The sequence below is a fragment of the Sciurus vulgaris genome (assembly GCF_902686455.1).
Source record: "Sciurus vulgaris genome assembly, chromosome: 15".
Classification (NCBI taxonomy): domain Eukaryota; kingdom Metazoa; phylum Chordata; class Mammalia; order Rodentia; family Sciuridae; genus Sciurus; species Sciurus vulgaris.
In genome coordinates this window covers 19663772-19676575 of record NC_136476.1, presented here as the reverse complement: position 1 = coordinate 19676575, position 12804 = coordinate 19663772, and the positions used below count along the sequence as shown (strand labels likewise).

The window sequence follows — 12804 nt, the reverse complement described above, 5'->3', positions numbered from 1 at the left end:
GGTCTTTGATCTTTAAACTCCCTGGACCCAGACATGCCTCAGGCCTCCTAAAAGGGTTCCTTTAATTCTCTTGTCCCTCCACTTTGCTTGTGGGGGGACTGTGCTGGCTGGTGCCTCCAGCTGTGGTTGTGGTGCTGGGGATTTCTTCCTTATTTTATTATATCCAACCTCCTGCATCCCTGATCTGCTTTGAATGCCCAGTATTAAATTCCAGTAAAGTATCCCCCCCTATTTTTGTTCACACACCTTGCTGTGAAGCTGCCTATCTACTTTCTTGGTTTCACGCCCCATAAAGTCATCAGAACAATGCAGCAGTCTGTAGTCTGTGCCTCAGGGAGGGGAGCAGCTGAGCAAGTTTAGAATGGGAAGTTAAAGCCCAAAGGAGGGTGCAGAGGACTGCCAGGCATGGAGAATCAACCCAAATGGTGTGAGGAGGGCAACCAAATGGAAGGGAAGCCTGAAACCAGGTGTCAGAGCCCATGCATATGATGAGGGTGTCCTGTGGAGGGGTGTCTGGCACAGGCATGCTGAAGAGGGCATCCATGTAGGGGGAGAAGCCAGTGTAGGGTGTCAGAGATGGAGTAGGAAGAGAAGAGCAGCTCTGTGGGGATGGGCAGAGGGTGTGGGTGATGGCTAAATACAGGGGATTAACCAACAAGTAAACATACTAAGGACGGTGGGAGTCAGATTTTGCACTGAGAGGAGAGTGTCAAATACAGAAAGAGGAACACTAGAATGAATAGAAGGAAAGAAGAAAACTAGATGTTGGATAGGAATCGCAAGTATTGACATGAATTCATAGCTTTCTGCACACATACCTACACCCCCACCCCCACACATTCCTTAGCTCTGTGCACTGAGAGGACATGGGAGAAGCAACACCTTAATGACAATGAGCACACCAACACTACCTCTTGGCTCCTAAGTACCATTTCCCAATAACATAGATCAGAGCATCCCATCAATGACAGCTATTATTATTACCTTCAAGGACAACACCATTAAATGCAACTCCAGTGAATGTATTATAAAGCTATTTATGCTTTCATTTCATGGTTATGTTGAATTTAAAATCTTCTAACCTCCATATTTCTTCTGAACCATATTATTTTTATATGGGATATGTAGTTATTAGGAACAAGGGTAGAGCTCTAAAAAGTGCCAACTTTAAATTTTTACCTGTAGTACTCCCCTCTACTCCCCCAAATCAACACCTGAGTGAGTCTGTAACTCTGATTAAACTTGTTCAATTCCACCCCTTTCAGGCAGTCTTTGTTAAATTCTCTTCTCAGATGTGCCACTACAATTATGGTTTAGAATATGAGATGGGTATTTGCTTGTTAAAGCTTCATCAATTATTCCATTCAACCAATGTTTACAAAATATCTCCTGACAATAAACCACTGAGGAGGAGGCAGAGAGGGGAACACCAGAACCCGAGCTGTAAAGGAGTTACTGTCCTCGACATGGTTGTAGTTTTGTAAGAAAGATCCCATGTTTACAGGGGAGATAAAAACTTAGGTAATTAGAATTTAGTGTAGCAAATGGAAAAACTTCCAAGAGAAATACAAATGACATGTGCTGAAAAGTCACAGAGGGAAGTGATTACTTCTGGCCAGGCCACAGAGATTTCAGGAAAGACTTAGTCTTGGAACAGGGCCTCAGTGGGTCTGGATTTGTGGGAACTAGTCTCCACTCGGCAGGTGGTATCTGCAGCTGCACTGCTCTGTGTTAACACATTGGCTGATGAGGCTGGCTGGCTTTAAGAAAGCAGACAGCTAAGCACCTTGCCAGCCAGCATGTCATAATAAGCAATTATTGATCAGGGAGACATTTTTATGGTGTTTTGGGAGTAACTGAATTATATGCACTGATGTATTTGAATTTTAATTGTTTACCAGTTCACTGGGAGTAAAATATGGAGTAATAAAACAGATGATACCCCATTCCTTGATATCCCCGCTCTCCTTGAGCCTGACCTTCCTACAGAATTGCCTTAATCACCCAGGATGAAAAACAAAGTCTAAGAGCTTTTATGATGCTGTCCGTAACACTCAGGAAATGTCTCACTGTCACGGGGAATAATACACCAAGAATAAATAGCAGGTATACATGTTTACTTACTTAAGAGTTTGTCTCTCTACCAAGACATCAACAACATTTTAAAGTTAATCACCCCTTGATTCATTTAAAGAGGAGAGGGAACAATCATACTCAAAATACTTAATATCACCCAAAGGATACTATCAAACATAAATCTATACAAACCATCACAACATATGGAAATCAGATGAGATCAACAAACATGGCACCATACTACTCACTAAACCAGTGGCCATTTCAAAAACCATGGAGAGAAAAGTACTATTCTGTTTAGAGCAAAGACACCAAACTGGGTGCTGTAGACGTGAAAGATAGAATGGTGTTGGATCACGGAATCTTCCAGTCTAAATGGACTAGCATTTCTAGTATGAAAACACATCTTCCCCAAATGTAGATCATGTATTTATTTACACTTAGGTGTAGTTTAATATTTTTCTATTAGGTTGAAAAGAAGATCTAATGCTTTCTTCTATTCTTCATGGGCAGCATTATTTGTCTGATTTAAATATCTCAATTATGAGTGGCAAATGCCCTACAGGATGATGAGGGTGGGAGGGAGCACTGTGGCCATTACTCCACTCCTCTGCCCCCAAAGTGGGATTCAAAGCCATTATCACGAAAGCAAGGATGTAAAAGCCCATCTCTGGATATTATTGAGAAATGTAATATCAGCAAGGAGATAATTGAGGAATAAAAGAGCTAACTAAATCAGGGCTTGACTGCCTGGTTCTGGATGACAAAGATGTCTGCGGAAGGCAAAGTGGCTTCATTAAGTACAGATCTCCAGGAAGACAGGTCACCCCACCACGAATGTGCATGAAAGTATATGGGCTAGAGTTTTGTTTTTTCCTTTGATATGCTGGTATAAGGGATGTTTCTGATATTTAATATTTAATAAATATCATAAATAGTAGCTACTATTTATTAAATTATTACCTTATGTCAATAAGAACTTCAGTAGATCTTATTTCACTTGGAAGAAATCTTTTGGAGAAATTGTATCTAAATAAGCCCTAATGTATAAATCTCATGACTTTCCAAATCTTGTCTTTATTCCATGAATATATAAATTAGGGTATCTACAATGTGAAATCTACCCTGGATCATCAAATTATAAGAAAGCTTCAACAACACTGAGTTATCCTTTTCTTTTTGGCATACAACATCTTACTCTTTGGTCTAATTTAAATTATTTGTCATTTGGGCAAGAATAATTGAGCCATATTCCATACCATTTAATAATTGTATAAACAGCAGCTAATAGCTATTGAATTATTTTATGCTAAGAAATCTTCTAAGTACTTTTATATGTTAACTTATTGTATACATCAAAACTTATAACTTTCTTCTTTTTATTTTTTTAGGGATTAAAACTAGGGTTTAACACATGTCAGAACAACTGAGCCATACCCCAGATGCTATAATCAGGGCACTATTCTAATTCCTACCACCCTGATGAGGAAATTGAAGTACAAAGAAATTAATATGCCTTGGGTTACACAGTAAGTGGTGGAGGCAGGATTTGAATCCATTTATTCCTGCTCCAGAGAAGCCATCATTCTCTAAAATAGTATAATAAACCATAATAAAACAATAAACCTTACATTTAATGACTAATTACTTAGGGGCAGGCACTGTCTTAGATTTCTGTCCATTGCTTTTGAGGTACAACTGTAATTTGTTCTCTTTAAAATACAGTTCTGTGAGTTTCGACAGATACATACAATTGTGTAACCACCATTGCAATCAAGACATTGAACAGTTCCAGAAACAATCAAAATTCTCTCACACCTTCTTATACTCACTCCCTTTTCCCAATTCCAGACCCTGGCAACCACTGGACTGTTTTCTGTACTGTAACTTTGCCTTCTCCAGAATGCATATAAATGGAATCATGCAGTTTTTTGGGGGGTGGGGGCTGGTGGTGCTCTGGCTTCTTTCACCTAGCACAATTCATCTGAGCTTCATCCACATTGCTATATGCATCAGTAGTTTGTTCTGTGTGATTGCTGGGTAATATGCTGTTGTGTGGATTTACAGAGTTTTTTGTTGTTGTCATTACCTCACTGAATATAATTTGGGTTATTTGTAGTTTGAGGCAATTGCAAATAAAATTTCTATTACTATTTGCATACAGGCTTTTATGTGGACATAGGTTTCCATTTCACTTGGGTAAAAGCCTACGAGTATGTGTTTGTCAGTTTTTAGTCACTGTGACCAAAATAGCTGACATGAACAACTTGAGAGGAGGAAAGATTTATTTGGGCTCAGGGTTTCAGAGTTGGTTCCATTGCTTTGGGCCTGAGGTGAAGCAGAACATCATGACAGAAGGTTGTGGCTGAGGAAAGCTGCTCAGTTTATAGCAGCAGAGACAAGGAGGAGGAGGAGGAGAAGAAGGTCTGGGCATAAGAAACACCCATCTAAGACATAACCAGTAACCTACTTCCTCCAGCTAGATCCCACTTCTTAGTTTCCAATAGATCATTTGAATTATTAATTCATCCAGTGGATCAATCCACTGATGAGGTCGGAACCCTCAAGAGTCCATCATTTCCTAAAAGCCCCACCTCTGAACATTGCTGCATTGAGGACCAAATCTTCTACATATAACTCTTTTGGTGGAGGGGCACTTAATATCCAAACTATAACAGAGAGGGGCTTCAGGCTATCTGTAAGGGTGTATTTAATTGGGAGTTTAGATAATAGGGGAAAAAAACCCTCAGTGATATGAAACAGTATTCAAAAAATAGGTAGTAATAGCTTCCAGTTTAAAAATATAACTAGAATAATACAGGAGGAACTTAAATTTTATTTTAATCAATGACATCCAGCATTGGCAAGGATATAGAGGAAAAGGGTAGTTTCACCTCAAGTTGGTAATGAAGTGAATTAGCACAACTTTTCTGGAGAAGAATCTGGCAGTACTTATTTGAATATATTAGGTGAACTGGTTCCACTTATGCTTTCAGATAATTTCACACACAGGTGTGGGGCAAATGTGCATATATGCTTGTTGTAGTGTAATTTATCTTGGAGAAAGGGGAGGCAATTGCAACACCCAATAGTAGAGAAAGATTGTATAATCTATGATAGTTTCCATCATCCTTGGAGGAAATCAAGGCAGAATTTCAAAAGAAAGAGATAGATCTCTGACACAAAATAATGTCAGAGATATTATTGGAAAAATATTAAGAACATTTGTAATCTATAAAAAGATATATGCACATATTTGTATAAAAATATAGACAGCCACATATCCTTGTAAGGGCATGAAAATAAGATCTAGAAGGCTCACCATGACCTTCAAGCAGAGAAGAGTGAGTAGAAGGGGAAGGGCAGGCAGCAGGCCAGGAGGGAGGCAGGAGACTTGCTGTTTACTTAATACACTTCCACTTTACTGGTTTTCTTTCAAAATGAGCAAGTGTTGTCACATAAAATAAAAATTCAAAGGAGAACTAATGAATTAATTACTAATTAACAACTGACTGGACTGCAGCCTCTATTGCCTTCTCTCTGACTTCCCAGTGAACCACCTATGAAGACACAGGAAAAAAATGGGAACTCATTCAAGCCAGTGATAGCTTCATGCCTAAATCTGGAAAGAACCTCTGTAGATCCAATGGAGCTGGAAAGAGAAGGAGGTGCCACACTGTGTCTCCCCAGAGGGAAGCTCACTGAATAGATACTGGAAGGTGCTGCGTTCCTTGCTTCCCACCAGCTGCTCAACAGTCAGTCGATACTAGATACAAAGCTGAAATCTGCTTCCTCTGCAGTGGCTACCTGTGAGGCACTCACATGAACCAGCACCTTCTCCATGCCCTGTGCCTTCTATCATCTTCACAGCCACAAGGAAACACTCAGGAAAGAACTGAGATGAGAATGTGTGTGGGCTGGGAGATGAAGGGTGTCTGGCAATAGGGTATTGGATTCTCCCCACAAGTAGAGTATTATGGATATACGTGGGGACAGAATGCTGCCTGGCGGGGGTATGTGCCAGGAATTGTGGTTTTTATGTTCAGAGCGTCAGATTCTGAGTCACAGAGAATCAAATAGGGTAGAAAAAGATGTCTTCTCAATAAAATGCTAGTCAAAGTGAACCAGGAATTAACGATGAGTTTTGAAGGTGCTCTCTTCTATCTGCTTGCTGATTTCTGGGAACAGAATCAGCACATTGCACAACTGTGCAGAGAACTGGGCCAGTGGTCATCTCCATCCTTGGTATGTTGCCAAACAAAAAATTATGGGACACAGACTCAAAAACTTGAATGAAATAAATATATAAGTAATCATTGATTCTGCAGAAGAGAAAAAAACAAATGGAGAAACTTAAGGAAACAGACTACTATGGGTAGTGGTCTGGATTAATCCTTTAACCCCCAAATCCTATAAAATATTAGGGTTCTCAATTAAATTTTAAGCCTGATGCCAAAAATAAAAATCATATAGATTTTATTTCATAAGTAATTCTAAATGTTAAAAGTTATAAGACAAAGGCATACCAGGAAAGGAAATTTTAATATGTGATAGACAAAAGGTTAATATCTCTGTAAATAAAAGTCCTTCTAAAGTTAGACAAGACCAAATAGTTTATATAAAGTTATATAAATTTCATGAATAAGAAGAACATCAAAGAAAAATTACAAATTGCCCATAAGTATGTGGAAGAAAAGATGTTCAATCTAATAATAAAAGAAAATACAAACAAAAGACAACCTTTTTTACAAAATTGGAAATATTAATAAATGACAATATCCAATGTTCTTAATGATTTATGCATATGTGGTTAATAATCCTTGAACTATTATTCCCTAGACCCTAAATACACGTATACCCTTGGACACAGAAATTGCTGTTTGAGAGATTTATTCCAACAGGAAAAAAATAAATCACAATTCTGTACAAAATATTAATAAGAAGGGTGTTGCTGCATTTTAAGTATAAAAATGAAAAACGGAATCATCTAAATCAATTAAAGTTTGTCAAATGAATTTTGGTATAAATATATTATGCAATCATAGGTGATTATGTTGAGGAAGGATATTTAATAGTAAAGAGAGATAATCACCACTTACTGTGAAAATTGAAAATGGATGCTATAAAACAGTGTTGTAACCTGATTTAGCTTTTAAACAAACATATACTACAAGGAAACATGACTCAAAGGATAATTACAATTGTTAAAGGTAGTTATCTATATATAATTGAGTTTTTTTCCCTATAATTTCTAAAATTTCTTCAATGGGTATTCTAAAAAGTTTCTTTTTTCTTTAACATTTGTGGGAGATAGAAAAGAATAATTCAATTGCATAGCCATGAGTAAAGAAAAAGTACAGTGTCTCAAATAGAAAATAAATCTGAAAACCAAATTTAGTAAAATGGACCTTGCTATTTATTGTTCCTTCTTAGATTTTTTTTTAGAACTGTAATATCCAGAAAGTATCTCTAATTTTAACATTTAAAAGAATGAGAACAACTTGTTCTGAAATTTTCTATTCATTACCAGCAAGGCATAATCTTATTTGACTGCCCAGAAAACTTTGTTTTCCACTTGCATTAGAACTCAGGACGGATTTGCATCTAACTTCCTCTTAATTATTTTTTATAGGCAATGCTTTCTCTTCCTCGGCTATTGGAAATAGTACTCACACTGACATTACTTCAAAAACCATCAGCACAAATTCAATGGCATGCTTCCAGGAGCTGGAAAAAGACCAACCCCTGAAGTCTTTCATTATTTTCCTCACAGAACAGTAACTTTTACTGGGGTACAGTAGAGGTGAGGCCATCAAATGTCAAGTTTCTTATGTCTTGTCAAAGGTTTTGTGATATGTCTCTAGGAGAGTGGACCCCAATCTGTACACAGCTCCCATCCCACTCTCTCTCTCTCTCTCTCTCTCTCTCTCACACACACACACACACACACACAGGTTGAGAATTTCAGTGTATTTTGAAGTTTCTCATGAGAGTGAGGTCCAACTCGGTGGTATGGAGAAAAAAAGTTCAGAACAATGTCACAAAACATTTCATTAATCCAGGAGAGAAAGGTCCTTTTGACAGAAAGGCTAGCAAGTAATTTATGTCTGGATCACAAATTTTAATGACACCTTTGAATCTGAGGCCAAGTTTCAATTCATTTACTTTTTTCTCCCTAGAAATTCATCATAAGAGAAATAAAACCAGTTTTTATTTTTTAATTTTTTTAATTTAAAAAAAAATTTTTTTTTTGAGACAAGGGTTGCTATATTGCCCAAGTTGGCCTTAAACTCCTGGGCTTGGGTGATCCTCCTGCCTCACCCTCCTGAGTCAATAAGACTACACAGGCCTGCTACCATCCCTATTTTTTATGTTTAAAATTTAACTTTCTTGATAAGTGAGTAGATTAACAAACTGTGGTACATCCATACAATGAAAGGTTTTTCAGCAATAAAAAGAAATGAACTATCAAGTCATGGAAAGACGTGGAAATGTCTTGCAGGGTGTAGCTCAGTGGTAGAGTGCTTGCCTATCATGTGTAAGACTCTGAGTTTGATCCCCAGTACTGAGGAAGAAAGAAGGGAAACATGAAGGAACGAGATAAAATAAAATCGACAGGTGATTGACAAGGAGGGGGGAGCAATCAAAGGTAGAACATAGGGATTTTTAGGGCATTAAAGTCATTTTATGTGATCTGCAAGGGCATATATGTGCCACTATACATTTATCAAAACCCATAGAATATTAAGAAAAAAAAAAAATGAACCTAAGGGCTAGAAATGCAGGTAGCTCAGTAATAGAGCACTTACCTAGCACATGCAAGCCCTGGGATCAATCCCCAGCACGGCAAACAAATGCAACAACAACTAAACAGTAACATAAACTATAGACTTCAGTTAATAACACATGGACAGTGGCTCAGTGGTTCTTACAAATGTGTCACTGGTGCAAGATGTTAATAATAGGGGAAACGATGTGATGGGGCGGGATTGGAAGGAAGAATAGGAGAACTCTCAGGGCTTTCTGCTCAGTTTTCCTGTAAACCCAAAATTGTTCTAAAAAATTGCTTACATTAGAAAAACATCAAGAAAAGGTTGATAATATAAAATTGCCATTTATATATAAAGAGGACAAAAAGTAACTTACTTGCGGTTCACAATCAGCCACTCCCGAATATAGGTCTGAACACAGTCCCTGACATGAGGGTCCAGTTCAACCCTAATTAGGTGCAAAACGAGATAAAAACATGTTATTACTGGGTGATACCAACAAAGCAATCTCTTATAGTCAAGGGGCACAACATGATTTCAAATTCATATCCATGAGAATGCTAAGGATGTTCTTGCCCATTCATTTCCAGTGTCTGAAGTGCTCCTGAGGTGATATATATACATATATATATTTTTGGTGGTGCTGGGGATTGAACCCTGGGCCTTGTGCTTGCAAGGCAAGCACTCCCTCACTGAGCTATCTCCCTCGTCCCCTGAAGCAATATTTTAATGAGGCAAAAATGTTGGCATTTTATATTTTGTGGGTTTCCTTTATTTTAGAGAATTGCCAAACTATACTCATCCCTGAAGGCATTACAACACAAGATGGGCAGAACTAGTGGTAATCCTAGTATAAATATGAACTTCTAACAGGGGTAGTTTTATGCTTCTGTGTACTTTTGTTAGGATTTGTGTATTCTCTGGAAAGCCAAGACAGCTGTCTTGGGTTGTGATGAAGTTGCAGATACCGCCTTCAGTCTTGGATAGTTCCTGTCGTACCTGCTTAGAAGTGTGCCCTGAGAAATACTCTACCTGTGTTTCAAGGTCTTGAAATCAGAAATAACAGTCGTAGCAAAGTTTTTTGCTGTTGTCACAAAGGCATTAATTCTAGAGATACTAAATAAGTCTAAATTGTACAGGCCATAATTTTCTCATTTGTAAAGAGAGGATGCTGTAGTTTTGATCTTGAATCACCCCAAAGGCCCATGTGCTGAAGCCGTAGCCTCCACATTGGCATTGTTGGGAAGCAGTGAAGCTTTTAGGACATGGGGTCTCATAGGAGCTCTTAGGTCACTGGGGACAAGTCCTCAAAGGAGACTGTGGGGTGCCAGCCTCTCCCTCTCTGTCCTTTGCACCTAGCTATGAGGTGAATGGGCCTCCTTTGCCACCTTCTCTTGCCATGATGTACTGTACCACCAAAGCCACAAGGCCAATTGGTGATAGACTGAAATCTCCAAAACTGTGATTCAAAATACATCTTTCCTCTTTTTAAATCAATTTATCTCAGGTGTATGTATATACTTGTTATGGAGTACTGACTAATGTGGGGACAAGAACATAACCTACCCATGCAGTTTGCTGTCAGTATGAGATGAAATCTTACAAATTTGGACACTTGACTTCTGGTTCCTGATTGTACAAATCCCAGTTTCATCCCTTATTAGCTCTGTAACCTTTGGCCAGTCACTCAACTTTCCTGCCTTAGTTTCCTCATCTGAGAGTGGCGATGTTAATACTAAGAGTGCCTCCTTTAGAGAATTGTGATGAAGATGAAATAAATTAGTGTGCAAAGTGTCTAGAAGAGTGTTCAGCACATTATAAGAACTGTACGTGATAGTTCCTATTTTATACACCAATCACTATGCACTCGGTGCTGATGTATTCCCTTCACGTGTGTTAATCAGCCCCCTGGAGCAGGCACTGCTCTGGTTCTTATTTTGCAGAACAATAAGATGACAAGGCTCTTGTTCCAAGTCGCAGTGGTAGTGGGGACTCACCTGTAGAGTGCATGCTGTGACCATCACTCTAGCAGAGCTCAATGTGCAGTTCTGGGGTAGGCCTCCTGCTGTTTTGCTTATTCAGAAGATTTTGGCAAAAACTGAAATACTAGAGGGTGTTTTAAAGACACTTCACTTAGGCTGGGGATATAGCTCAGTTGGTAGAGTGTCTGCCTTGTAAGTACATAGGCCCTGGGTTCAATCCCCAGCAGCAGAAAAAGGACATTAGATTGATAACGTGCTAGCTTAAATTCTAGTGACAAGGCAATGTTATACTTTAAAAATCATGCGAGGGGGCTGGGACTGTGACTCAGTGGTAGAGCATTTGCCTAGTACATGTGAGGCACTGGGTTCAATTCTCAGCACCACATTAAAAAAAGTATAAAGGTGTGGTGTCTATTTAAAACTAAGTGTTTTAAAAATCCTTTAAAAATCACGCTAGGGAAAAATTGCTTTGTCTATCATATTAAAAAAAAAAAACCCTCCTTCTTCTAAATTTGTTGTAAGTGTTTTAAACAGGTTGTTCTAAGATTTTGGCCATATTTGGAAATAAGATAAAGTTTGCACAAAAAATAAAATTAAATGATTTTCTACCAAAGGTGAAGATAATATGAGATACTATATTAGAGTCACTTCTGAATAAATGGACTGACAAAGGGGGACTGTTTCCCAAGGATGATAATGCTATTTGTTTACTGGGAAGTGAATATTCCCAAAACATTAGGGTTGCATAGATGGGCAGCTCTTCTATGAGAATGAGAAATGTCTGAATGAGAAAACAAAAGGTCCCAATATACCACATCACTGTCATCCAACCTCCTGAAACTGTGATTAAATAAAATGCCATTAGAACTGAAAATATCTCAGTGTCATGAGGGCAGGGACTGTGTTTTATGATCTCTTTTCTAGGATATTTTGAGGAAAATGAAAGGTTGAAAATGTTCGAAGATGTGAATTTAAATTTAAATTTTAAAATGAATACAAATCAAAGTTCACCCTAAACCTCCAGAGACTATAAAGTTCGCTCTGTGGTAGCAAGAGGAGTTTCATTTCAATAGGATTCCACAGTTGTTTGATACCAAGAGCTATTTTCCATGCTTAGCAACTTGACCCCAAGCAGTTGCTCACATTCTACTGTGCTTTCCCCATTGGTTTTCCCCTTGACAAAACTGTCTGCAAAGGAAGGGATTTTACCTTATTATTCTTTTTATTCCAGTACCCAGCACATAGTAGATGCTCAATCAATGTGGGTAGACCTTATACTTCTAAGTTTATCCAGTTTCTTGTGTGGAAACAATTAAGAAGCTTCTGAATGGAGGCATTTCAGTGATTATTGTGATTTTTTTTACATGTGGAGACAGTGAGAACTAACCAGTCCAAGGTCATTGAGCTGGCCACAGTCAGTCCTGTGCCAGATCTGCATTCTTAACTTTTCTGGAGCATTCCATCACGTCCCACTGAATCCTTGGATGGCTTGGTCCCTACACAGCTCTTCAAAGCCTTTGGCCAAACCAATTTAAAAAACTGTCTCCATGTAGGTGATAGACACTTATGTCTTCCTGTACATCTTAACAGATTGAGTAATTTTGATTATTTTAAAAAGAGGTTCAGAATTAGGGCGGCTTCCCCCTTCCCAATAACAGTCACGACAATCACAATCCCATCTACATTTCAGGGGAACAATTTACCCTTCCTCCGGCAAAGAGGGCTGCAAAGTCCTACATTCCTTTGGCGTGAACACCACGTCCAAGTCATCATCGGTGAAGTCTCCCAGCTCCTGGGCCAGCTCCACATCCAGGCTGCTCAGGTGTGTCATCAGAAGTCCTTCAAAGTCCACGGGCTCCACTGGGTCATAAAACTGAGGCTGGAGGGGTGAGGGAAAAAAAAAGGACGTTCCCACACGGTTTCCTGGTGAAAGGACTAAGGCAATGGAGGCTGTTTGCCTCGCCCTTCTTTTCGAA

General features: G+C 38.7%; 1 protein-coding gene across 5 annotated transcripts in view; it reads right to left on the bottom strand.

The window, feature by feature from the left end:
- DOCK8 (dedicator of cytokinesis 8) overlaps positions 1 to 12804 on the bottom strand; it is a 216620-nt gene that overhangs the window by 144787 nt on the left and 59029 nt on the right. For all 5 annotated transcript variants that reach the window (XM_079111989.1, XM_079111985.1, XM_079111986.1 and 2 more), the window contains 2 exons: positions 12532 to 12707; positions 9223 to 9294 (listed from right to left, as the gene is read on the bottom strand). In XM_079111989.1, coding sequence (XP_078968115.1) covers positions 9223 to 9294; positions 12532 to 12659 — 200 coding nt within the window. In that variant the 5' untranslated portion in view covers positions 12660 to 12707. The remainder of the gene's footprint in view (positions 1 to 9222; positions 9295 to 12531; positions 12708 to 12804) is intronic.